Below are 27180 nucleotides of genomic sequence, written 5' to 3' on the forward strand. Positions count from 1 at the left end.
GTTTACTCATTTTGGTATTTGTTGGCTCTGCTTGGGGGAGCTGAGCCCCTGATACTATGCAGTACATTCCCCATAAGATTTTCCCCACCCAGACAAACTTAAAAACCTTTTTTTTTTTCCTGCAGAAACCAATGGGATAGGATTCAAAACTAGGTGAGAAATCCAACCTGGTTGTATGTCTGAGAGGCTGCTACTGTATCAGCATCACAAGATAAAGCACTCTGGTATCACCTTGCCCATGTCCTCCTTAGTGTCACCCAAGACATTTGACTCTGATACGGTAACCGATAACTTTTCTTGCTCCACTTTGCAATGTTTCGTTTCCTACTTCTTATTACCTTGGGACACAAAAGTGGCAGAGTTGTTGTGAGCTGATGACCAGAAAAGGGAGAACACTAAAGGAAATCAGAGACAGTCAGGAAAGAAAGCCAAAGCTGATTTTCCAACTCTATGCTAACTCCAACCTGCAGAAAGGGATGAATATAGAAATCTTCAATATCTGATGAAGTCACTCCATTTATCACACACACATACATACATACACACACACACACACAAATGAATCACCTGGCTTTTTTTTTTTTTTTTAATCCAGAAGAGTTGTGCTGGGGATCATGCCCCGTCCTGCTGACACAGAACCTGAATGGAATCATCAGGAATGGCACAGTGCAGGTGTCAAAATCAAAGTAAGGCCGCAGAATTTTGAGAGGACCCTCCAAATACTGAGAACTTGTGTTGCACTCAAATGGTCTCCTGGATTTCTATATTTATGAGAAGGGCTTCTTATTGATGTCCCCCAGAATCCAGACTCAGACCTGTTCCTCCAAAAAGGTCCAATTGTGTTGCTACATAGTAGCAAGGGTTTATCTTCATACCCACCTAGCATTCCAGGCCCCCCCTCATTACTTCAGGTGAGCTTGGAACTGTTTTAAGTGAACTATGGCTGCAAATTTGTTTACTGTTTTATCTAAGGGAGCATACAATGGAATAATTAAAGTCTGGACTCCTTATCCTTGGGATGAAGGGAAACAAGGAGCCCAGCTCTCAGGAATGGCATCCGTTCTCCTACAAACAAAATGCTGGGATGTGGACTTTTGGCACATTGTAGAAATAGGAGAACTATTAATTCTGTACTGGTTTTCATGCCACTGGATCCAGGAGGCTGTCCCACTTTTAACCCTCACTGCATCTGAAAACACGTTTACATCCCCAAAAGCCAGCCCAGCTTTCTTTAAAGGAAAAAGAAACTATACATCAATACCTCCACAGAAAGATAACTCTTCATATTCCTATGATGTCTGAACCCTATGAAAAACCTCCTAAAACAAAAATACCATTTTGGTTTTCTACTTAACTCCAAAGGTGGGCCCTGACTACTCTGCTTCCACTTGATGCTGCAGTACCAGCACAAGCTGCAAGCCCCCTACCACCAAATAAGCTTCCTTCTTCCACCTCCCATCATTTTGAACCCTGAACCTCATAGAATCAGCAAAAAAAACACTGTATAAAAGCAAACAGATAAAGGATTGAAATATTACAAATAAATAGCTAAAATCATCTTTCCTCCCCAATCACTCCTAAGAAACAGACACCAAACATTACTTAAGTGTCCAAAATGACCAAAGTCCTTCATTTGCCCACGCCTCAAATGGACAACTACCCAAACAAAGGTGAACAACCTTCATGCAAATGCATCAAGGAATGTATTGCTTTTTCATTTTCTGCCCAGCCCTTCAAATACATGCCCTAAAATGTGTTTAAAACATGGCCTAAAAATGGAAAAAGGGAGAAAAAATATATATGAATATTTCCCACAAAACTGTTTCCCACCCTTCCCTCTCCCAAAGCCCTTCCCACCCCCTCCCTTTCATAAGCAAGTATTTTAACTTTTTTTTTTTTTCCCCTGGCAAAGGAACAAGTGATTCGTGGTAACCAGAATCAAACCCTATGGTCTCTTTAGTAGGGTCTGGCTATGCCTTTCTAAATTCACCCCACTTGGTGTCAAAGCCATGCCATTTAAGATTCTTAAAACACAAAATCAGACCTGTCTCACTCCTTATGGTGATTTGCCTATACACTTAGTTTTTCTCTGGCCATGGTTTTTGCTTTAAAAAGTAAGGTTCCTAGTTGCCAATCAGGGCCACATCCATAAGATCGTCATCTTCCTCCCCAATCATAAAGTCAGGGCTAAGCCTTGAGGGCCTGTCTGTAGATAAGATTGTGTTACTTGTCATAGACAAGGACTGGTCTGAAGAGATGGGTGATTTAGACCAACTCTCTGGCTTGATGCTATGAGATTTTTTCTTGTCTCGGTCTTTGTCCCGGTCCCGGTCCCTATCTTTGTCTTTTACTTTCTTCTTCTCTTTTTTGTGCTTCTTATGCTTCTCTGTGCTGTACTCTGGAAGAGGTCGGATGCCATCATCTGAGCTGGGACTGTTCTGATAAGACTTCTCTGCTATGGAGGAGCCTGACTCACTCTCACTGTCCAGATTCTGGGGGGTATATGCTGGTGACTTACTATGACTGGGAGAGCCACGCTCATGCTTTGGAGTGGAACCACTGATGAGTGGAGAGCCATAGTTTTTGGAAGAGGCCATCTGAGGCCTCAGCCCTTCTCCACTACTTTCCCCAGGTTTCTGCAAAGTCACTTTGGCTTTAATGCTGGGGGATCCCCCATCATGCTTGCTGATGATAATTTTTGCCACACCCGTGCTTCCCACATTTTTTGACTCTGAGGTCTTCTTAGATGAATCCACCGAGCCCCCCAAGGTGGAAACCTTTGATTTGTCTTTATCACTTTTCTCACGCTTGCCCTGGAACTCTCCTCCTGACATGTTATGTTTGGAGGACACAGGATGGCTAGAAGAATTTGTGCTCACCCCCACCTGGCCGTCCATTGGGTCTTCACCCCCAGGGCCACTGGTGACAACCCCATGCTTCAGTTTATCTATGACAGCTGTTAAGGACGGCTTCTTATTTCTGCTGGGAGATTTCCCTTTGGAACTCCCATGCTGGTTCTGAGAGGATGACATGGAAGAGCCACTTGAGGAAAAGGAAGAGGAAGATGCTGTACAAGAGTTAGATGATGGGGGAGTTTTCTGAGACAATGAGCCTGAAGATCCTAACCCTGAAGATGACTTCATGCCAGTGCTTGAACTAGTTCCAGACATGTGAGAACCACCAGAACCTGAACTGATAGGAGACTTGGCTTTAGAGGATGGGGGAGTCCCAGGAACAGGCTTCATTGGAGAGGCAAGCTTATCAGAGCCTCCAGGTGGCCTTGAATGGGAAGGGGATATGTTTGGTTTACTCAAAGAAGGATTCATAAGTGATGATGGCTTCCCTTGAGGTTTCATCTTGGTGCTGCTGGAACCACTGCTCAGTCCATGCTTGGTAATAGGAGAGGAGCCAGGCTTCCCCCCAGACTGGGATGAATTTTTGGACTGGCTAGATCCCGAAGACCCCTGGCTAGAATATATACTGCTACTTAACTTGGAGCTTGATGAACCTTCTGATTTACTGCTTTTCATCTTGCCTGAGTTGGAAGCAGAAGACGAGGAAGAATGGCTATGGTGGCTTTTACTTCCTGAGGAAGACACAGAACCACTGCTGGTATACTGACTGTGAGAGGAGGGCTTGCCCACCATCACGGTTCCCTTAGGAATCTGAATAGTGATTTTGGGAATGGGTGGTGTGGCAACACCTGGGGGAGTCTGAGATCTTCCTGAACTGCCTGGAGATTTGGATCCACCTGTACTAGTAGGTGGGGTGAAAGGTCGGTTAGAAGAACTGTGAGATGGAGACTTTCCCTCAGTGTCTGCCTTCTTCCGTTTTGGAGGCTTATCTTTGCTTTTGCCATCATTAGAAGGGGTTCGACTGCGCTTCCCTGGTTTGCTGTCTAATCCTGGCCCTGATAGACTACTGTTACTGGTGCCATTGCCTTCCTTTACTCTCTTTTGAGTCTTTTCTTTCCCTAAGTCCCCAGTGGTCAATAAAGGACTCTGGCTACCACTGTGATGCTCCATAAGATCTGTAGGACCCAAAGCCTTACCAGCCACTGCTATTATACTGAAATCAACTGTGTCAGCTTGGCTATTGCCTTTAAACTTAGTCTCCCCATTATCACCTCCAAGCATTGGCACCCCCAAAGTATTTAGTGCCTGAGATGTAAATCCTTTGAAATCATCATTATCTCCACTTTGGCTGCTTTCATCAAAATATTCTTCTCCAAAACCACTTTGGCTCTGGCTGTTCAACAAATCAGGATTGAAATCTACTCCATCAGGAAAGAAATGATTGGTAGGAGAGTCACTACTGGGGCTTCCAGCAGCATCTGCAATAAGGTCAGCTGGATCAGTGTATGGATTTTCATTATTATTGGCTTGAAAGACATCAGGGTCAAAGAGGGCACTCTGAGAATGCCCAGAGCTTGAAGAATCTCGAACAGGGGTGCCAATGGGTGGACAATCGTCACTAGTGCTGGGAAGCTTAGAAGCTTCTTCTGCAATGTCTGAAAGGATATCAGTTACATCCGGGCCAATGCTGTCTGAACTGGATAGTCGGACCATCCTTTGAATACTGGATTGGGGATGAGGTACTGGTTGTGGGTAAGTTGTTGGGGGAGTGCTACACTGGCTTGGAGCTGGAGTGATGTGTGGCGTATCCAGCGTGTCAGCTGTCATGTTGACATCAAAGATAGGGTTCTGTGAGTCAACATCCATTGAAAATAGCTCCCTCTGAAAGTCATCTTCAGTCTGGTGCTTGGGTTTGTCAGGTGGTAACCTTGATGACTTCTTCTTCTTTGCCTTGTTGCTTCCCGAGCACATTTCCATCCGGGGTGAGCCGGAAGAGGAGTTCTGCCTTTCTAAAGGGCTGCTTCCATAAAGGGTTGAGAAATCCTGGGCAGGATTATCTTTAAGAAGGTTCATGAGCATCGGGTGGTTCTTGGTGTTGCCGGCCATCGAAGAGACAGGTGGCGGCGTGTGATGAGGAGGGGTCGGACTCGAGCCAATGGTAGACCCCCCGTTCCCTGTGATTTGCAACAAACTGGTAAGAATTGGGTTCTGAGATACCTTGCTGAAGTCCTCCCCATGGCCCACCGACTCATGCCGATCTTTGATGCTCATGCTCATATTAAACAAGGTGGTAATGGGACCCCCCGGAAAGGTGTTGGTTGGTGTAGTGGTACCACTCATTGGGTTGCTGCCTGTGGTCATGCCATACCCTGGGCTGCTAGCCGGGGGCAGGTTCTTTTTCACCATGTCTTCAACTGTCTCTGCAATGAGGGACAGTGCTGGAGTGTCGGCCTGAATGGTTTCAGCTTTCCTCCGAATAGCCCTCATCGTCACAGGGATGGACATACATCTGTAAAATAAGATGGAAAAAACAAAGTTAACATTGCACTAGCTGCTAATGAAACCCATTTATTTGGGAAAACAGGCTTTAATTTTGCCTGAGACTTACATATGCCAAAAGGTTTACAAGAAGCAGCTTTCAGGCAAGGCAAATAACCCGCAAGGCAGGAGCAGTTCTATGAAATGCCAGAGCTTTGGGTAAACTCATTCTAAAAAGGATCTGGGGGCTTCCCTGGTGGTGCAGTGGTTAAGAATCCACCTGCCAATGCAGGGGACACGGGTTCAAGCCCTGGTCCGGGAAGATCCCACATGTCACAGAGCAACTAAGCCCGTGTGCCACAACTACCGAGCCTGTGCTCTGGAGCCCATGTGCCACAACTACTGAAGCCCGTGCGTCTAGAGCCCATGCTCTGCAACAGGAGAAGCCACCGCAATGAGAAGCCCACACACTGCAACGAAGAGTGGCCCCCGCTCACTGCAACTAGAGAGAGTCCGCGTGCAGCGACAAAACCCAACGCAGCCAAAAAAAAATTAAAAATAAAAAGAATCTGGAAGGAATTCCCTGGTGGTCCAGTGGTTAGGACTCCATGCTTCCACTGCAGGGGGCACAGATTCGATCCCTAGTTGGGGAACTGAGATCCCACAAGCCTCACGGCACAGCCCAAAAAAAAAAAAAAAAAAAAAAAAGAATCTGGACCAGAGGCAATCATCAACCTCTTCTGAAGTGCCACCAAATAAACCAACCATAAACAAGAGTCCAAATAATTAGACATCATACTGAACTAAAATAAAACTCGTAATAATGAACTCAGTAAGAAAATGCCCTCCTTTTGGGCTTTACATCTGATTAATGGTATATATAATTTATCCTCATTGATGAACCATTAGAAAAACCTCTTGACCCATCAAGTTCTAAACTTTAATGGCTTAGATCACCCCAAAGCTATACTGTGAAAAGTGCTACCACTGGCAGTACATCTTTTTTATTTTAAAGCAAAGCACTTTTGATGTTACAGATTAATTTTTTTTTTTTTTTTTTTTTTTTTTTTTTTGCGGTACGAGGGCCTCTCACTGTTGTGGCCTCTCCCGTTGTGGAGCACAGGCTCCAGACATGCAGGCTCAGCGGCCATGACTCACGGGCCCAGCCGCTCCGTGGCATGTGGGAATCTTCCTGGACCGGGGCACGAACCCATGTCCCCTGCACCGGCAGGCGGACTCTCGACCACTGCGCCACCAGGGAAGCCCTGTTACCGATAAATTTATGTTTATAAACATGTTTGAAAATATTTTGCTCTGGAATATGTCAGCAACCTCTCTTAAAGGACCAGAGAGTAATGTTGTAGACTTTCAAAGATGATATGGTTTCTGTCCAACTACTCTGCCATCTTAGCTCAAAAGCCACCATAAACAATAGGTAAATGAAAAGATGTGTTCACTTACAGGTATGTTTTATTGTGTTCTAATAAAATTTATTTACTCAACAGACCACTGGTACCTACTCCAAAAAAATCTTTAAATTACATATTAATGTTTATGGGAAGCTGACTGGCTTAAGGATCTTCCCACATACTGCCATTGGACACATTATATGGGTTTAAACAAAACATGACACAGAGGAAAAAGTGGAAAACGATCTACATCTTATTTCAGCTCTCTCCCTCATAAAAGAGCCCTAATGCGGGGCCTGAAGTTACCTACCTGACTTCCTATTACTCTCATAATGAGATTTATAAAACCAAAAGCTCGTATTGCTTCTGATCCAAAAGCAGAGAAGGGTGAATTCAAAGCAGTGACTGAATGCTTTCCCACTACATTTCCAATTCCCTCTAACACTGAAAACAGCTCCTTATACATCTCTTAATGGGACTCTGATGGAAAAGGGCCACTGCTACCTCTGCACAACTTTGGCAATGAAGTCATCTGTGCAGATGAGTGCATCTGACAGCCCCTTGTAGAGTTTACAGCTCACATGTGTTGAGTCCTGCACATCCATGACCACTGAAAGACAAAATATACAGGAGGCATTTAGGACAGATTCAGGTTCCGTTTCTGACTTTCCAAAAAAGATACAGGGACCAAACTGCTGCCCTGAGAGAGGTGCTAGCCACCCACATAACTCACCACACACCAGGGAGTCATTCACAGGGTGCTGGAAAGATACGCTGAAACGGGATTCTGAGAGGGGACACACTTCAAATTGGAGGAGCCCAGGAGAATCTAAAAGGCAAAGAAAAGGATCATAAAATAATCAACCAAGTAAAAGACATGAGACATGTACATGGTAATTATTAACTATGAAATTTTCTCTCCCTCATTGGAAACTAAATCCCACACATTTTTTTTTAATACACAAAACCTACTATGTCACCCACAGGTGACTAAAGGTATCAGATTCCAAGGAATCTACCAGTATATGTTACAAATACTCCAATACAAATAAGTAACTAAACTTCAGTTTTCTAAAATGAAGGCACTTAATCCCAATTGATAAAGTCCCTGGCAGATATAAACACCCTGCCTTGAAAGTGAATTCTGAAAATAAACGTGGCCAAGAGGAGTTTCTCATTCTATTTGTTAAGCAGACATTGGAACCACTACCATAAACCCTGCTTTCTACCAGTATACAGCTGTTAGCTATACACTCCATAGTTCGGTAAGCACAGATGTAGGGGCCACAATCTAAAATGATATATTTATGCCAAATACACTACTATATATATATATATATATATATATATATGTAACTTATCATTGGTTTCTAAGCCAAACAGGCTGACAGCCCAGAGACAAGGATTATATACTTTCTTGGGAAAAAGGATGCATCTCTGTAGGACTAACTTCATAACTATCTCACAAAAACTCATTTTTAAATACCGTGAAGCTATGTGGAAAATTCTCCTAGGACTGAAATATATGACATAGAAGGGTCATAAGGACACTTGCACATGCTCTGTGTCATTACTCCAACTTTCTAAAATTTCTCATTTCTAAAGCAATTCTTATTCCCACAAAAGATATCTCCTGATTTACCTTCCATTTCTTCTTGCCTACCATTTGCGCTGATACAGCTCTATCACTGAAGTGCTTTACAACTAAAGTAAAAAATTAACTATGGTTAACTAGAGCAGCCAAAATTCATATCAAGATTTCTAATAGCAAACTGTTTGGAAAACATCAGCATTCCAGCATCCTGGGAGAAAAAAGAGAAGGGCACAGGTCTCATCCTTTTTTAAGCTATATGATTAAGTTCTCCAAAGAACGGGGAGAGGAAATATACTCAGGAATAAAACGTGGGAACCACTGTCCTAACAACCTAAAATTTAGATGTCAAGAACTCCTCTCTTCCTGCAGAATCCCAAATTCTACCTTATATATCTGCTGCAAGGTTCAGGCCCTTAGGTACCCAGTTATATTTCTGCATACAGAACAAGAGTAAGTCCATTGCAAAAAAATCCAGTGCTTTCCAAATGCCAATTTACAGACTGGTTCCATCAAAATTATTCATGGAGCTTGAACTAGATTCACAACTTCTCCCACATTAAGTTCATTTGGGTATGAAAACCAAATATATGTAGTTTTAAAAGCTCCACAGGTGATATGATGGGCCACAAAATCAGAGAACTACTAGAGTAATCAGTTTCCATTTACCAGTAAGTATATCAAAAGGAAAGGCGGTACCTTCTTTCAGAATAGTTCTTTTGACACAGCTTCCAATTAGGGTGTTATAGGCCACTTGGTGTCTGATCAGATTCAGGATAAGAGGAACCCGGCCAGGGTGCTGAAAGGTGATTTTGCTAACAAGGGTTCCCTGTAGACTTCTACCATCTGGAAGAGGAGCATCCTTGTTGAGGAAATAGCAGTGCTGCTGACCTGGAAGAGCCTGGGCAAAAAGAACAAAGGACACGAATGCTATTCACTCACCCACTGTACTCCAACCACAGACTATCCTTAAAAAACCCCCACTCCTCAAAAATCAGCAATTTCTTGCTGAATATTAAAGCTCCACAGTCAGTTCTTTGGTCAGCTAATGTTAAATGCCAAATACTCGCTTGGCTGAAAATACCCCTTCTTTGTAAATGTTCTGCTAGTGGTTTCCTAATCTAGCTAACATAAAAATTACCTCAGAAATCTGTATAAAAGAGGTCCCTGGACCACAAGTGCAAAATCTATATTTTAAATAACACCCTATATAGTTATAACAGAGCCAGAATTTGGGAACTATTACTTAATCCAGACTACTGTCAAACATTCAAATAAATTCAAGTCCAGATGTGGTTTTAAAACGCTCCTTAATTTATTCATTCCAGTACTTTCTTCTCTGTTAAATACTTTGCAGATTATAAGCTCATGACACTTGAAAGAATTAAACAGCAAGAACTCTTAATACCTACTTATATGCTTGTAAAAGTTCAGAATACCATTAAGACACTTTCACCTGAAATTTCAACAATTAAATATACATTGTTTCCCGACTTGGAAGCTCGTGCTCTTTCTTCAGTATGTTTCAGAGATTTCTGTAATTTCCTGCCTGACTGAGGAAATAGGACATGATCCAGCTGTCCAAAAGAACATCATCTGACCTCAGTTATCCTATAAAAGGAACATTCTGATCTTGGGTCCAAACATAATCTACAACAATTCATAGGGCCTTACTTACAGCATAAAATCGCATGTTGTGTTTCAAAGGTATAGGGTCAGGGTCCTTTGACAGCTCAAATTGAGTGATCAGTTCATAAAGGGGTACATAAGTTGGTTGGGTTTCAAACAATGGAATTCCTAGAAAAACAAAGATCAATACAATGATCACAGTAAGATGAAAACGTTGACAGCTCAGTTTTCCCTTCATGAGTTCTACTTCATTCGCCCATTTATTCAAAAAGTACTTACTAATAAGCAAAAGCACCATGACATCTATACCCATCAGTGGTTTTTTGAGGCCAAGACTGAAAGAGGTCTAAGGTAATCTGAATGTGAAGTTTGCTTTTCACTTTTATAACAATTATTAGCTCCTGATGCTTCTTAAAACTCACCTGTGCAGTTCTGAAGTTTCTGAACAAATGCTCTAGATACTGGGATTGGCTGGGGAAATTTCAAGAAGAAACAGGCAGGAAGATCAACACTGTTGGCACTGGTGATTGAGGAGAAGGAGGGAGTCCTTCAAAAAAAAAAAGAAAAGGTGGAGGATTGGGATTTTGAATTGATGTGAAAATGAAAAATCTAAACACTCATTCTTAGACATGTCTGTATCATATAACCACCTACTCACAAAACCTATCAAAAGTTCACTCTTTGAACTTCCCTCCCCCAATTCCAAAATATTCTGTTTGTTAACCCTAGAGTATCTGATCAAACATCTATCCTGAGGCACGTTCTCTAGTTACTACTCCAGCATAGCTCTAAATCAACATAAAGTCCCATAGAAAAATCCCATAGAGCAATCATTACACCAGTGCAAGTAGCACAGTTCTCTTCTTTCTCTCTCAGGATAAGAATGTGTTCTATGAGCAGACTTCAGAGAGGAACATGCAAATATTGAAAAGAAATTAAATGGGTAAAACAAAAAGCCCATCTCTAGAAAGTCAAGTGGGGGAAAAGCCAAGTCAAAGTAATACCTGTTTCTTACTGGGCTTAAGGTTGAAATAAATGGACATTGCTATCCTAGAATTATATTTAACTTACCATTTGTTGTCAACTGGATGTGACCCCATAATTAATGGTGCAATTGGGAGTTTATACATAGCAGATGTTCCTTCGATTGTCACCGATGCATTCATGCCCAAAGATCGAGGAACTGAGAAAAGGAAAGAAAAATGGTATTCTCCAAAGTAACACGAATTATAAGGATCCTGAGTTTCCCTGGTGGCACAGTGGTTAAGAATCCGCCTGCCAATGCAGGGGACACGGGTTCGATCCCTGGCCCTGGAAGTTCCCACATGCTGCGGAGCAACTAAGCCCACGCGCCCCAACTACTGAGCCTGTGCTCTAGAGCCTGCGAGTCACAACTACTGAGCCCATGTGCCACAACTACTGAAGCCCGTGCGCCTAGAGCCCGTGCTCCGCAACAAGAGAAGCCATGACAACGAGAAGCCCACACAGCACAACGAAGAGTGCCCCGGCTCACTGCAACTAGAGAAAGCCTGCGCACAGCAATGAAGACCCAACAAAGCCAAAAATAAAAGCAAATAAAAAAATTAATTTATTTTTTTTTAAAGAAATTAAATAAATTATAAGTATCTTAACATTTAAAAAAAAGCTAACTTCTGTATAATTTGTCAGCCCTAATTTGTTTGTCAGATACTATAATACCTATATAACTCAGAAATGCTACAAGTTTTCTAACCAACCAATATTTCTGTCAGTAAATAAAACAAAATACAGGTAACAATGCAGTCCAAGGAAAAAAAAATTTTAAAGGCTCATTACCAATATTTACTTATTTTCTCCAACTTCAGAAAGCATTTAAGTAGAATTATGATTATAGGATAGTCAACGATTGAAGTTAAAAGGGGACCAAATGAGGTTATTAGGTCATTTCTCATTATGTTTTAGTCTATTAACGTGCAAATATAGGGAATTCTCTGGTGGTCCAGTTGTTAGGACTTCGGGCTTTCACTGCCAAGGGCACAGGTTCAATCCCTGGCCTAAGATCCATCAAGCCGTGCTGCGTGGCCCAAAAAAAAAAAAAGTGCAAATTCAAAGTAAGATCCATTATTTTAGTTCTTTAGTAAGTTGGCTAATTTCTTTACCTTTAAAGTAATGATTAAAGGGGATTATTTCAAGTCAGATGGTTTACATTTTTTTATTCACTCATTTACTTATTCAAAAGGAATTATTAAGTTTTTATTATTATGTATGTATGTGTACATATAGATACGTATATCTGTAGGAGTGTAAGTGTATGTATCAGATGCAAACTCTGGGAAATGGAAAACTTTGGTAGGGATGGCAAATTTCTTTGGGAGTAGCAAACCAGAAAGTACAGGCAGGCCTGGGCATTCAAATTTTTGAAAATATTTTTTAAACACTGAGCAAAACCTTCAGTTACTTTACAGTGAAAGTCTTACCATTATTCTCATGCAAAATGATAGGGGATGTAGTCTTATCATCCAGCAGGTCAGAAGGAGAGGCATAATACTTCAAGTTCATTAAATGACCTATGCAAAATAAAACTTATCACTACTTTTTTAACAGGTAAATTACAAATAAAGAAAAACATTCCCATTCCTATAAAGCTATATACAAGAAAAGAGTTTCAGATATGAGGACTAATGATCCAAAGCAGCTTATGAAATATGACAGAAGCATATTGATTCTAGCAGCAATTTACTTCACAATGTTCACTTTACAATTTACTTCACAATTAAAAAAAAAAAAACTAGGGAAGGGCAGGTGTTGACACCTTAGAAACCATTAAAAAAATACACAAATGAGAGAGGGATAAATTAGTAGTTTGGAATTGGCATATACAAACTACTATAAATAAAATAAACAACAGGGTCCTACTGTAAAGCATAGGGAACCATACATAATATCTTGTAATAAACTATTATGGAAAAGAATGTGCAAAAAAAAAATATATATATATATATACACACACATATATATAACGGAATCACTTTGCTCTATACCAGAAACTAATACAACACTGTAAATCAACTATATTTCAATTAAAAAAAAACAGAAACACAAATGACTGGTAATTTTCACCTTCTGCTTATAAACCCAAGGTGAAATTGTAATAACCCCTCAACTAAAATTAGACATTTTTCTAAACAGGCAAAATAGAATCACATACCCCCACTTCTTGGAGTGAGATAGCCAACACTTCCATGAAGAATCTTATCCAAGGGACCAGCATTGGTTGCTTTCCTGCAAGACAAATGATCTATGTTTGCTTATATTTAAGCCCTGAAGGTATTAGTGTACAATGTGATAATGAGTTCAGCTCTTAAACATCTTATAATTCTATCCTAATGACTCTATCTTGTACTTGGGCATTTAACAATTGTATTTCAACTTCAAAGTGAAGGGATTATTTCTAAGAATACATCAGTATGTAATATGGTGAACAAAAATTACAACTACACTATTATTTATCAGAAGGGAGGCCAGGTTTGACAAGTCTTCTGATAAAACCTAAGGAATAAAAAAAAAACCTAAGGAATACCAACCAACAACTTAGGGATACTGGTACTCAGAAAATGGAATGCCATCATTTGGGAACTGAAAGGATATGGACAAGATGTACAATACAGGTAAAACACAGATGCATAGTAACATACATCTATAATATATATTTAAAAAAATAGGGCCTCCCTGGTGGCGCAGTGGTTGAGAGTCCGCCTGCCGATGCAGGGGATACGGGTTCGTGCCCCAATCTGGGAGGATCCCATATGCCGCGGAGCGGCTGGGCCTGTGAGCCATGGCCGCTGGGCCTGTGCGTCCGGAGCCTGTGCTCCGCAACGGGAGAGGCCACGACAGTGAGAGGCCCGCATACCGCAAAAAGATAAAAAAAAATAAAATAAAAAAATAAAAAATAAAAAATAAAAAAATAAGAGCCTAGTAACCCCACAGATAAAAAAGTTTAAGAACAAGGTCAAACAGAATTGACACTTTAGCCAGTCTTACCAATACATAACTGCCATTTTAGATAGATCCTGTTCTAAGGATTGGAGAGCCAAGTACATTTTAGTCTTTAGTTTGCTAGAAAGTAAATAAAGAAAACAAGAATTAAATAGTTGACAAATATACATATATATACACACACACAACATGAAAGCCTAGAGAGTAAGTCTACCTTGGAGGCAACTAAGATATCTATTTAAAAAACAAAATAAAACTTTAAAAATGTTAAAAAAAAAAAAAAATGAGGGCTTCCCTGGTGGCGCAGTGGTTGAGAGTCCACCTGCCGATGCAGGGGACACGGGTTCGTGCCCCGGTCCGGGAAGATCCCACATGCCGCGGAGCGGCTGGGCCCGTGAGCCATGGCCGCTGAGCCTGTGCGTCCGGAGCCTGTGCTCCGCAACAGGAGAGGCCACAGCAGCGAGAGGCCCGCATATTGCAAAAAAAAAAAAAAAAAAAAAAAATCATTACTGATCTACCAAAGCTAATTTTTATCTCTACTTAAAAGAGCCAAGCAGGTATACAGAATCCCAGGTAGGTTAAAAATAAAAGTGGCAACCCAGTTCCCTAACAATTTCTTTCAGCCTAGAAATCAGTATGTTGAAGACATCTCAAGGATTATCTTCTAGCACTATAATCCATTAATGCAGATTTTTTTTATTTAAAATACCTTTAAAAGACATTAAGTTGGAAGCTGAGCTATACATTGTCAGTATGAGTAGAAATCACAAATGAGCTAGGGCAGAAGACTTGGCAAATTTCTAAGTACAAAATGGTTTATAGATTTATACTAATTTTTCCCAAAAAAGCAAAAAACTAAAAATACTTACTTGTCCCCTGGAAGGTTATAAAGATTAACAAGACCCTTAAGGTGCTTAGAAAATTCATCAAAATTTTTTTCCCTATAAGAAGTTCAGGGGAGAGGGAAGAGAATAAAACATACAATTACTATTCAGTCTTATCAGCAAAGTGCCAAAAATCATGGCTATATAAAACTAATCTTAATAATTTGCTTTACTCTTTTTCCCCCAAAGTTTTCTAGAATCAATCAAAAGTAGGAAAAGAAAATGCAATGTATTCCTTTCTCTGCCCCATTTTTCTGGAGGAGGTGCTAATAAGCAGTATAAAAGATAGTCAAAAAGACCTGATAACTCATATAGTAATTCACTCTTAAGTAATGAGACTTGGTTTAAATAAATCACTTTTTCTCCTCTTAATTTGTAACTGAGATGATTGGATGTCATGAGGAAAAAAAACTTTTGGAGAGAAAATGGAAATAAATAAATTGGGAAGATAGAACACTTTTCACGTATATAGCAACATAAGAGCAAAGAAGGAAAATGAACACTAGGAGAGAGATGGGAGACCTAAGGAAAAGGGGAATGGGTACTGTGGAGGCAAACCACATATTCCAAAATGTTCCTATGACTAGCTTTACCCCAGGAAAAAGTAACTACTACCATGAACCCCTGGCTTCCTAGAACCTAATATTCAGGCATGGTTTCCTAGTCAAGTAAGCTTTTGTGGGCAGGAATCCAACATAACTCAACAATTCTAACTCTCTACATCTTTTTCCAAACTTAAAAACAAAAAAAAATGTCTCTTGAAAGCTGTACTGCTCTGACAACGTCAGATACTTGGTCGGGCATTTATTGAACACTTACTGCCCAAAGTGCCATGAAGACATTAAAAGGAAGCAAGAGCAGCAGCAAAATATATTCCCTACCTTAAAATTACCATCTATACAAAGTGATCAAAAATACCAGGTAGGACTTCCCTGGTGGCGCAGTGGTTAAGAATCCACCTGCCAATGCAGGGGACATGGGTTTGAGCCCTGGTTCGGGAAGATCCCACATGCAGCGGAGCAACTAAGCCCTTGCACCACACTACTGAGCCTGAACTCTAGATGCCGCGAGCCACAACTACTGAGCCCACGCGATGGCCCCGCTGGCCGCAACTAGAGAAAGCCCACGCGCAGCAATGAAGACCCAATGCAGCCCAAAATAAATAAATTTAAAAAAAATACCAGGTAAAGACTAATATTCTTCCTAAGGTTCCCACTTTCAAACATGCCTACAAATTAACTTTAGAACACCATCAGTTCATAAATTTGTATGGTCTCCTACTCCACATTAGAGCCAGAAATATTTTTTTCCTGGACTATTCTGGTAATACACCTTTGCTAGACTTACTGAGTTACTGAAATCATAAAATGTTATTTTTTATGTTGCACTGCAATTTTTCAAAGCTCGTTCAAATCTGGTGTATTTGGCTATAAGGACATTAAACTGATCATTGAGAAGACTGCGTGTAAAACTTATTTCCTCAATATTAACACCCTTTCTAAGACTCCTCCATGCGATATCTGATAACTTCACTGTAATTTAAAACATAAAATTGATGTTATGATTTTCTCAAATTCCCAGAGAGTTAAATCTGGGTTTAAATTTAAGCATGAAAATTTCCACTCAATTCAAAGAGAAAAGATAAGCCAATGGCAAAAAACATCAATTACTAAAAGAGACTGTCTTCAAGCCTAGCACTTTACTATAATGGGACCCATATACCTTAAATATAAAATAATTTTTCTCAAAGTTGAAGTGAAAAAAAGTTTTTTCATGGTATAGACTCAATTTTCTCAAGCTTTCTCTGATTCAATAATTAGGTTCTATTTATTTTTGTTCCACACAGAATTCCTAAGGTTAGCTCAGTAGTTCTCAGCCAGGAGTGATTTTGCCCTCCAGAGGACAATACCTGGAGATATTTTTGATTATCATAATTCAGGAGATATTACTAGCAACTGGTTGGGAGAGACCAGGGATGCTGTTAAACATCCAACAATGAACTGGGCAGCCCCCTACAGCAAAGAATTTCCCAACCCAAATTTCAATACTGTCAAGGTTGAGAAACCCTGGGATAGACGGAATAGGGTAAAAAAAATCAAGCTAAGTCAATTCTGAAAGTGAACAAGTACAGACTGTGAAAAATCTTGACGCAAGAAAATAAATTTGTTCCTCAGGAAAGTAACTTCTGACTGTCCTCAAAACTTAGCTATAAAGAATAGCACTGTCGGGCTTCCCTGGTGGCACAGTGGTTGAGAGTCCGCCTGCCGATGCAGGGGACACGGGTTCGTGCCCCGGTCCGGGAGGATCCCACATGCCGCAGAGCGGCTGGGCCCGTGGGCCATGGCCGCTGGGCCTGCGCGTCCGGAGCCTGTGCTCCGCAACGGGAGAGGCCACAACAGTGAGAGGCCCACGTACCGCAAAAAAAAAAAAAAGAATAGCACTGTCAGGCTTCCCTGGTGGCACAGTGGTTAAGAATCCGCCTGCCAATGCAGGGGACACAGGTTCAAGCCCTGGTCCGGGAAGATCCCACATGCCGCGAAGCAACTAAGCCTGTGTGCCACAACTGCTGAGCCTGCGAGCCATAACTACTGAGAATGCACGCCACAACTACTGAGGCCTGCGCACCTAGAGCCCATGCTCCACAACAAGAGAGGCCATCGCAATGAGAAGCCCGCACACCACAACGAAGAGTAGCCCCTGCTGGCCGCAACTAGAGAAAGCCCATGCACAGCAAGACCCAACGCAGCCAAAAATTTTTTTTTTAAATTAAAAAAAAAAAAAATAGCAGCACTGTCTGCCAATATCAGGGAATATAAATGTCATCTGCTCACCTTAGCTGCTGTACAAGCTCTGGACAGCTCTGAAATTAAAGAAATTATGTTAAAACTTTAAACTACTTTAAGACGCTTGAAGACATCAAAAGTTTTTCTCTTTTATTAATAACACATGCTTTATAACAAAAACATTAAAACTACAGAAGGTTCTTATATTAAGATATCAAAAATATCTTCTTCCTACTTGGTAAACCACGGGTTGGGTCAGGAAACTAAAGATTAAAATATATATGAAATAGCTTATAAAGCAATCAACTTTCAGCTGCTTGTTTAAAACATTAGGACCTCTCTTTAAAGCCATCCTTGGAATCCATATTCAACTGTCTAGTTATACACATTTTACATTCCTCTCTATTACAGGGTTTTTCAGAGACATTAGTTATGTACAAGATTATCTGTCCTTCTTGATTATAAGTTCTTTGAAGTAGGAACTTGAAATTATTTGTATCCCCAGAACCTATTGTTCAATTGCGGCTCATGTTTGTTGATATGAAATGGAAAGGGTTCCTCTGGTGTTTCCTTTTGCCAAAGCCTCTGGATGATGTCAGAGATGGACCCAGATTATACTAAATTCCACTCTACAGCTACTGATGTTGTAGCCCATCACATCATCTCTATAGTGGCTCGTGAAACAAACCTAAACCCGAGCTATTTCAAACCCCAACAATTCCTTTTAACATTCATGTCCCTAAGTAAACCCCACAGATTCCAGTGAAATATCAACAGCACATACCACAGGATTCTCCCCATGGTGAGCCACCTTTACATCACACAGCTGTCCTGCAGGATCTAACTGCACTTCCACATAGAACATATCTGACGTGATGTAACATTCAGTGCCACTGGCACTGAGATGAGAGCCCAGTCTAGCAGGAACAAACCAAAACAAAAATTAATAGAAGACACATACATAAAGCCACCCAAAGTCAACACTAAGTTCAACATTTCTGCCTACAGATACACTACTTACCCATTCTGTCTTGCTATAGACTCCAAACGGTCAGTCATTGCTGGTAAAGATGTTACTACAAAAGGGTGAAAAAAGGAAATCACAAAAGATGTTCCAAATAAATTGTATTCTTCAGAACCAGAAACCTCCCAAGAGTATATCTATCCTTGCAAAGCCAGAAACACATTCAATAGTTCAAATGATTATAATGTGCATAAAGTTCATTGGTAAGGCTTAGCTGTGGCCTAAGCAGTAATAAGGATCAAAAAAAAGATCTATTTGAAAAAAATGACTGGACCTTTCTCCTCTCTCATTTTCATGACTCATTTGGGACAAGTTATCTTTAATTTAAAGAAGACACACTTAGGGATTTCCCTGGAGGTCCAGTGGTTAAGACTACGCGCTTCCACTGAAGGGGTCGCGGGTTCAATTGCTGGTCGGGGATCTACGATCCTACATGCCGCTCGGTGCGGCTAAAAAAAAAAAAAAAAAGACCCATTTATCTGCTAATGCTAGAATAAGGAAGATTAACATCAAAACCAGCATAGAAACAAATATTCTATGTTCATAGTGGCATTATTTACAATAGCCAAAAGATAGAAACAACCCAAGTGTCCATCAATGAATGAATGTATAAACAAAATGTTATTTTGTTTACATATGATGTATACATACAATAAAATATTATTCAGCTTTCTTAAAAAGGAAGGAAATTCTGATATATGCTATAAAATGGAGGAACCTTGAAGATATTATGCTAAGTGAAATAAGCCAATCACAAAAGAACAAATACTGATTACACTTATATGAGGTATCTAGAGTAGTCAGATTGTTAGAGTCAGAATATAGAATGGTGGTTACCAGGAGCTGGGAAGAGGGGAAATGACAAGTTACTGTTTAATGCGTTCAGAGTTTCAGTTGGGAAGATGAAAAAGTTCTGGAGATGGATGGTGGTGATGGTTACACAACAATGTGAATGCACTTAATGCCACTGAACTGTACAATTAAAAATGGTTAAAATGGTAAATTTTGTTATATACATTTTACCACAATTAAAAAAAAAAAATATTCAGCTGAATCAGGTTCATTTGTGATAATCAGAGTAAAATCTGTTTTTACTTTCATTTTCCTTCAAAAACAGACAGAAGTAGTAATTATAAGCTTGAATAATCAAGCTCATGATTTGAATTTTATGTCTGCTTTCCTGAAAACATTCTTTATAAACACTGTAAAAATCTCTTAGAGTCAAAAAGTCCATCTTCTTATTGAGTTAATTAGGAGAGAACATGTGAAAGAAAAAAAAAAAAATTTTCTCCTGCTATCTGCAATCTTATAGCTACCCTCCATCAATTATCTTTTGAGTTTCTACCAACCTCCAAAATGGGATAAAAAATAAATGTTTCAGGGCTTCCCTGGTGGCGCAGTGGTTGAGAGTCCGCCTGCCGATGTAGGTGACACGGGGTCGTGCCCCGGCCCGGGAAGATCCCATATGCCGCAGAGCGGCTGGGCCCGTGAGCCATGGCCGCTGAGCCTGTGCGTCCGGAGCCTGTGCTCCGCAATGGGAGAGGCCACAACAGTGAGAGGCCTGCGTACCGTAAAAATAAATAAATAAATACTTTAAAAAAAAAAAAAAAATAAAAAAAAAAAAAAAAATAAATGTTTCAAAAGTTCAGGTAAGAGCTCATCTCAACTCCATAATGAAAGCAAGAACAACACCTAGCATAGAACGGTTGACCTATCTCAATTTATATTTCTAGTGTAAGTATAAAATAGTCTTTCCTAAACTGGGGGGTTTTAAAGAAATTAGCATATTTCAAAGATGTTTACAAACCTTTGAGAGCTTTCTGCAGCGTCTCCAAACAGCTGACCAAATGTTGGTGCCCTCCAGAACTCATCACAACCCTCTTCTCCTGTATTAAGAAGGAAAACATTTCAGGTAAAAACTAACAAAGCCAACAGTGTTTTGGGTAAACATACACATTATCCTAGAAATAACATTTCAGGATAGTCTATATATTATGGTATAGTCTATATAGTCTATATTTTCTATATATTCTAGATAATCTATAGATTTTTAACTGTTAGTCTGTCCATCCATCCAAAAGAGGAAAGGTTAATATACATGGATACAGGCATATCCATATCCATGAAAGTAGAAAAAGGTATTTCCAGATCTAGGACTTCCCTGGCAGTCCAGTGGTTAAGACTCTGCAGGGGACGTGGGTTTGATCCCTGGTCGGGGAACTAAGATCCCACATACTGCATAGCATGGCCAAAAAAAAAAAAAAAAAAAAAAAAAAGCCTATACCAAAGGTATTTCCAGATCTAAAATAAGATAACTTTCAGGGAAAAATTAGGAAGAATCAAAATGTAATAAATGAGATCAGCCTCCTGTAGAAGTGACTACATCCTAAGATTCTATAAGTTAAATGGGGTGGCTCAGATGGGACAATTCCCAAATCTAATAAGGTGATATGCATGTAATCTAAGAAATACAGCCAGACCTTAGTCAAACTAGATTGACTCTAAGAAACAGGATACATAGTTCAGAGAAAGCCAAAGAGCAAAAACTTTAGCATAGTTTTTCTAAACATATCCAGGGAAGAAGTTTCTGCACAACATTCTAGTCCCCAGAAGTATGAACAGTTTTATGATACAAGGATAGTTTTTCAGACTTTTCCACACCCTAAATCCATCTCTCTTTGCTCTAATTCCACCCTCACAAATATCTGACTAATTAATAATCTAGCTCCCTTTGTACCTTGAATATACAAGGACCTTGTCCATTGCAAGGACAATGGATACCAGTACTTTGGTAGCTGGAAAGACAAACACTCTGCTGTAAATTAATAAACTGGCATTCTGATTTCCATGTTAACCTACTGAGATTTTGTTAGTATGTCAGTTGTTGAAAACTCTTCAAAAGGTTTTACGTACCAATAAAAGTAGGTTTCTGAACCTGCAAAAGTGAGAAGTAGACAATGGAAGCTATGGTGACCAAACCAAGAACTGGTAACCCAAAAGAGGGTCTTAGTAGCCACCTGGAATCCCTCTATGTCATAATGTCTCCCTAATGACAATATCACTTATAGACCATATTTCAAACTAGAATATGGCTGCCTTATAGTATAAAAATGACAACCAGACTGGAAAAATTGCCATTCTTTAAGACTTCTAAAAAAAAACAAAAAACCTTTTTTATGTACACAATCCTGAGCCAGAAGATATCTGTAGAACTTAGTTACGGAAATCTTTTAGCAGCATGACACTTTGGTGTCCATTATCTCATTTGATCCCTACAGCAAAACTGTGTGAAAAAGCAAACTGGTGTTGTGTGTCTCTACTTTCCAGATGAAACTGAGGATCAGAAAGAACAAATAATTTGTCCAAGGTCACGTAGGTAGAAGTACTGGAGTTAAGACTAAAATACAGGCTTTTTGACAGCAAATTCAGTTTTTTTACTAGGCTATATACTGATATGATCATTTTAAGCTCTAATAAATCTACTAAACTGAACTTACTCTGGACCCGATGTAAGGTTTGGTAGAGGGGTACTTTCACTGAAGTATAACATGTATACAGAAAAGTATATGAATCTGAAGTGAAGAGATTGTGAATTATTACAAAGTGAACACATCCATATAACCATTGCCCAGGTCAAGTCATAAAAAAGCACTCCTGTAACATTTTACTACCACTGAAATCATGTGGATGAACTTTTAACATCCAGCCTCTACCCTCACCCCACTCCCTGTATTCCACCTAACTAAGGGCTCCCCACACTGGTGAATGACTCAGAAAGGAGAAGTAGTACTGTAGAGAAAGAGGGCCACAGAGTAAACAGGTGAAGTTAATTAAAAATGAATTGCAAACTCAACTAGCAGAATAGATACAGTGACAGTATTAACACATTAGAATCAAGGAGCTTGACAGGAAGTGAAAAATAAATGTCTCTCTATATGTCTGTCATGTGTTGGTTTTTTTTTTTTTTTGGCAGCACTGTGGTGCTTGTGGAATCTCAGTTCCCTGACGAGGGAATGAACCTGGGCCACGGTAGTGAAAGCCAGGAATCCTAACCACTAGGCCACCAGGGAACTCCCTATCAGGTGTATCTTTTATAGGTGTATTTCTTAACACTTTGCCTAAAGTACCCCAGTGTACTATAACTCACAATTAACATAATTTTATAAATACACCTCCTTCTTAGGTAGACTCTTAAAAGTTGAAAGCCATCATGTGCTTATGATTTTATGAGAAATAAAACTGAAGACACACCATAATAACTAGTTAGAAAAAGTCTACACAGGGAGCTTAGCTTATTAAATAATTATCTAAGCACAACACTTTATCCGCTTCAGCACAATCCTCACCATGACTTGACGCACAAGCTTAATGGTTTCACTCCAAGGTCTATTTTGGTTAAATTTTGCATGGAGCCGTTCCAAGAGAGAACTCATCTTACTCAGCTTTTCCGACTCTAAGATATAAATCAGAAAACATCATTAGCAACTCTTCTTTCAAGACCTTCCACAGTTTTTCTTGCAAACAAAACTCCCATATTTCATCCTGGTAAGAACTCAGTTAAAATCTTTTCCAATATGATTTACTTCAAAACATATGAAGAATTTGTTTTTAATGACAAGAAGACACACACAATTGTGGGTCTAGTCTAACGAACACCATAGAAGGGGACTGCTTTCTATTCAAACTTAATGAGAACCAAAAAAAGAACCATCTCTAATCCTGTTTAAGGATCAAGACTACCATTTAGTGACAAAATAATTTCATGATATTAGTGAAATCCCTTATATGATATATGCAGAGCATACATTTGAACATGGCCTAACTATGGTTAGTTGGTTTTCAAAGTGAAAATACAGACTTCCTTAATTTTTTCACATAATTTTAAGAAACTGATTTATAAGTATTATCAAGAAAACAGGCTTTATTTGCCATTCAGATTTTTCCTATTTGAACTCAAACTATATGAACAAGGAAGATGTCAATAACTAAAGGATGAATTTCCAGCAAAGTTAAGAGAAAGGCAGAAAAGAATGGCTCCTGGATAGTGTGTGAAGGGACCTCCTACACCCTCCAACTCCTGTAATTCTTGTAACTGCTTAGCATGAGCAAGGACCTGTGCTGGAGACCACCGGCAGTGCAAAAATACAATATGCCTGAGATGACACCTGAGAGGGGGTGTGGATAAGTTATGTGAAAATAACCATCACACAAAGCAAAATGAGATTTGTTCTTAAAACAGAGACACATTACTACTGAAATTCAAAGGAGGAAAAGTTTGTGATTAGTTGTGGGGATGTTACAGAAAAGGTGCCATTGAAAGATGAATAGAATGTCAGCAATCTGAGTTGAGGTAATGACATCTTCTAAATCAAGATTCAACTCCTCCCTCCAATGCCTTCATCTTCTGGAAAACTGTTTTTTTGTTTGTTCCAGCCAATTTACAGTTCTGGAGAAATGTTTGACAATTCTCACTTTCAAGACTCATTCACTCAGGCACTAGTTTACATGATGGAGATACAGCAGTGAGCAAACTAGACAAAACTGCCTCCTCGAGTTTCCATTTTACACTTGTCATCCTCTGCACCAAGAAGTATACCTTTTTTCTTCCTCCCCTTCAAAACACCCCCCCCTTCTTTCCCTTAAGAAGCCTGATGATAAATATCTTTACACAAATGCTCTAATGAAACATTTTTTGAGCAACTATTATGTGCCAGGGACTATATAATGATGAGTAAGGCAAGATCCTGATCTACATAGCTCAGAGCACATTGGAGAAGACAAGTAAATAATAGTGAGCTGTATCAACAGAACTATGTCCAAAATGCTAAGGAAGCATTTAAACTGCAAAGTGGAACTTCAGAGAATCTATGTAACGTTACACAGAAAAGTTGTTTTTCAGCAGTTCTGAATTAGTTCAGACATTGAAAGATTGAAATTCAACGCATTTTTAGAATAGACAATAGCACAAGATGTGAACACTGTGACATTCTTGAGAACTGCTGGCTTTTAATACCATAAGTACCTAATCATTTCATTCACGCGAAAACGTCCTCCAGTACTTTGACATACAGCGCTGTATTACCGTTTTTATGTCATCATTCACACTTCTCTTCTGGAAGGAGCAAGTTTTACATTCACTCGCCGCGTCTCCCATCCCTTTAGGCTAAAATTGCCCTGAGACCCAAATGATTGCCCCTAGCTAAGCAGGAAACCTTAACAGAAGTTGGGAGTCCCCATCTCCCCAAAGTCAAAGCTCTCCATCCCCAAGGAAGGCAGTCAGAATCTAAAACTCACACACATCCCGCCTCCTAGACTCTGAGCCCTCGGGAGAGTGGCCCCCGCGGAAGCATCTGCCCCCCAGCTCCTCTCAGAGATTGGCTCCCCCAACTGTGTCCCGCCCCCTGCTTTTCCCCTCAGTCACTCACTCACCCTCGGTTTCCCCCTGAGCCTTCATCCTGACAGCTGGAAGGGCCTGAGTCCTACACAAGAGGATATGCCCCTCCTCACCACTAACAGAGGAACCAAGTTGGTTCGGGCTCCCGGGACGCAGGGCGCCTGCAGTCCCCACTCTTCCCGAGAAGGCTCAATCTGAAGTCCCCGGCGGCAAGAAGAGAAGGGTGCTCGCGGCCGCCGCCATCTTCCCCAACAGAACTTCCGAAAGATCGCGAGATTAACCGTGATCCTGCGAGAGAGAGGAAAAGGGCTGGGCACCAAATATCGCGAAAAATGGTTAATACGTTGCTACTCGCGAGATTCCTTCCACCCTTCCTGCTCTCTCAATTGTCTCAGACTTCTCGGCCCTAGGTGTGGAGTTTGGTAGCTGCTAGTGTTCGGGTTCTCTGCGAAAATTGGCACTTTCGTTTTGGCTTTTAAGCAGTTCGCAAATTTAAATACCCATGACTCTTTACTAAAAGACTAGCTCTTCGAAAATATTGTTATCGGGAATATTTTATTAAAATATTCGCTTTCTTGAGATACTAGGTGGAAAAAAGATGTTGGGTGTTTGTAACAATGTCCCAAGCTAGCCCGGTACACTTAATTTACATGTCCTAATTTTCTTTTTAATTTCAGAAATATTTTTCTTGAGCAATTCCAATATTTTGGAAGATCTGGGAGATTCTGGATTAAGGAAAACTTGTTTGCAGCAGTCAGATCATCGGATGCTGTTAATTATCTTTAGGATCCCAAAGGTGTTCACAATTGATTGTATCTTTTTTGTAATCATAGTGAAAACAAGCAGTTTAGCTAATACTCTACACTACAAATCACAAAGAATGTGTAGTCATATCTCTTGTATCAGTAAATCCTCACAAAGAGAAAGCTGGAGTAATGCCGAGAAGTTCGTGGTCACTGGAACAAGAGCCAGGCTAAAATACAATTGTTCTAGCATTGGGTGGAAGTTCTTAAAATAGTTAAGGCTACCTTTTTTGTGTGTGTGTTCTTTTTTTCCATACACACCCTTGAGAATAACTGCTGAAAAGTTGGATTTTACCTAGTTTGCTGTAAGGATATTAAGCAATGGATTTCCACCGGTTCTTTAGTCTCAGACTTTCCCCATATTTCAAAAATGATATGCAAACATCCTCCAAAGCCATTCCAGCAGGTAACTGCAGTTCAGATGAGCAGGCACAGTGTAAATTTAATAAGAATAAATCTTTATTTGCCACATGCTTATTGCCACAAAGTTATAAACCATGCTCCTTGAAAGTAGAACTTTAATTTTACTTCTTGTCTCTTCCTCATGCCCTCATTCCTTTCAGTCACTACACAGTGAGTTTCTCGGGGCAGGAATTGCCTCTCATTTCTGAATCCCCACTACCTAGCACTATACCTGGGCTTAGTAGACAAATGTTTTACTGGGCCTAAAAAGCCTCTCTAGACCCAGCTCTTCACCCCTTGCCAAACCCCAGCCACACTGACCTTCCACCTGCAGAGAATTCCTTCACTGCTTCCTCTCCCAAGGTCCTTGAACATGCCTTTTTAACTGCTGGGAGGTCTTTCCCTACCCCACACACCTCTCCTCACTGAGGCCGACTTATTCAGATCTCAATGTAAATGTCTCTTGCTCTGGACTAGAGAAGCAAGGCTTCTCTAACCCCTCACTTGATCAGGTCCTCCGTTATATTATTTCAAATTTCTCTTTAATACCACTTTCACCATCAAAATTAATTAAGTACATGATGATGCATTCAATGCCTGTCTTCCCTGCTAAACTATCAAGTCCAGGAAGGGCGGCTGCTTTCACTACTGTCTAGTGATACTGCCTAGCCTAGCTCCTGACACATGTCAGAGACTCAATGCATATTGTTGGGATAAACTGATAGTGTTGTCAGATAAAATACAGAACACTCAATTAAATTTGAATTTCAGATAATCAACAAATTTTTTTAGTGTAGAAGTATGTTCATGTAAATCTAGCAAAAGCATTTATCCAAGTGAGAATTTCCAAAGACAGTTCATATTTAAAGTGCTGTGGGAATTCCTCGGCAGTCCAGTTGTTAAGAGTCCATGCTTTCACTGCCAAGGGCCTGGGTTTGATCTCTGGTTGAGGA

The 27180-nt window shown here is 40.2% G+C and overlaps 1 protein-coding gene across 4 annotated transcripts; it reads right to left on the minus strand.

Moving 5' to 3' along the window:
• Positions 1-1864: 1864 nt before the first annotated feature.
• MED1 (mediator complex subunit 1) lies at positions 1865-25274 on the minus strand. Of its 4 annotated transcripts, none has more exons than XM_060080651.1 (17): positions 25136-25274; positions 22975-23081; positions 20436-20514; positions 18626-18680; positions 18389-18521; positions 17653-17681; positions 14807-14878; positions 13983-14057; positions 13150-13223; positions 12419-12508; positions 11034-11145; positions 10385-10509; positions 10012-10130; positions 9033-9234; positions 7476-7571; positions 7247-7352; positions 1865-5364 (listed from the first exon to the last, which is right to left on the minus strand). In XM_060080651.1, the coding sequence occupies exons 2-17, from the start codon at positions 23059-23061 to the stop codon at positions 2124-2126; spliced, it is 4695 nt and encodes a 1564-aa protein (XP_059936634.1). In that variant the 5' UTR covers positions 23062-23081; positions 25136-25274; the 3' UTR covers positions 1865-2123. The 4 variants fall into 4 exon arrangements, with proteins under 4 accessions (XP_059936634.1, XP_059936633.1, XP_059936636.1 ...); XM_060080650.1 differs by having other exon boundaries at positions 25058-25274; XM_060080653.1 differs by lacking the exon at positions 22975-23081.
• Between the last annotated feature and the right edge of the window lie 1906 nt (positions 25275-27180).

This window comes from Mesoplodon densirostris, chromosome 18 (genome assembly GCF_025265405.1).
Source record: "Mesoplodon densirostris isolate mMesDen1 chromosome 18, mMesDen1 primary haplotype, whole genome shotgun sequence".
Taxonomy (NCBI): Eukaryota; Metazoa; Chordata; class Mammalia; order Artiodactyla; family Ziphiidae; genus Mesoplodon; species Mesoplodon densirostris.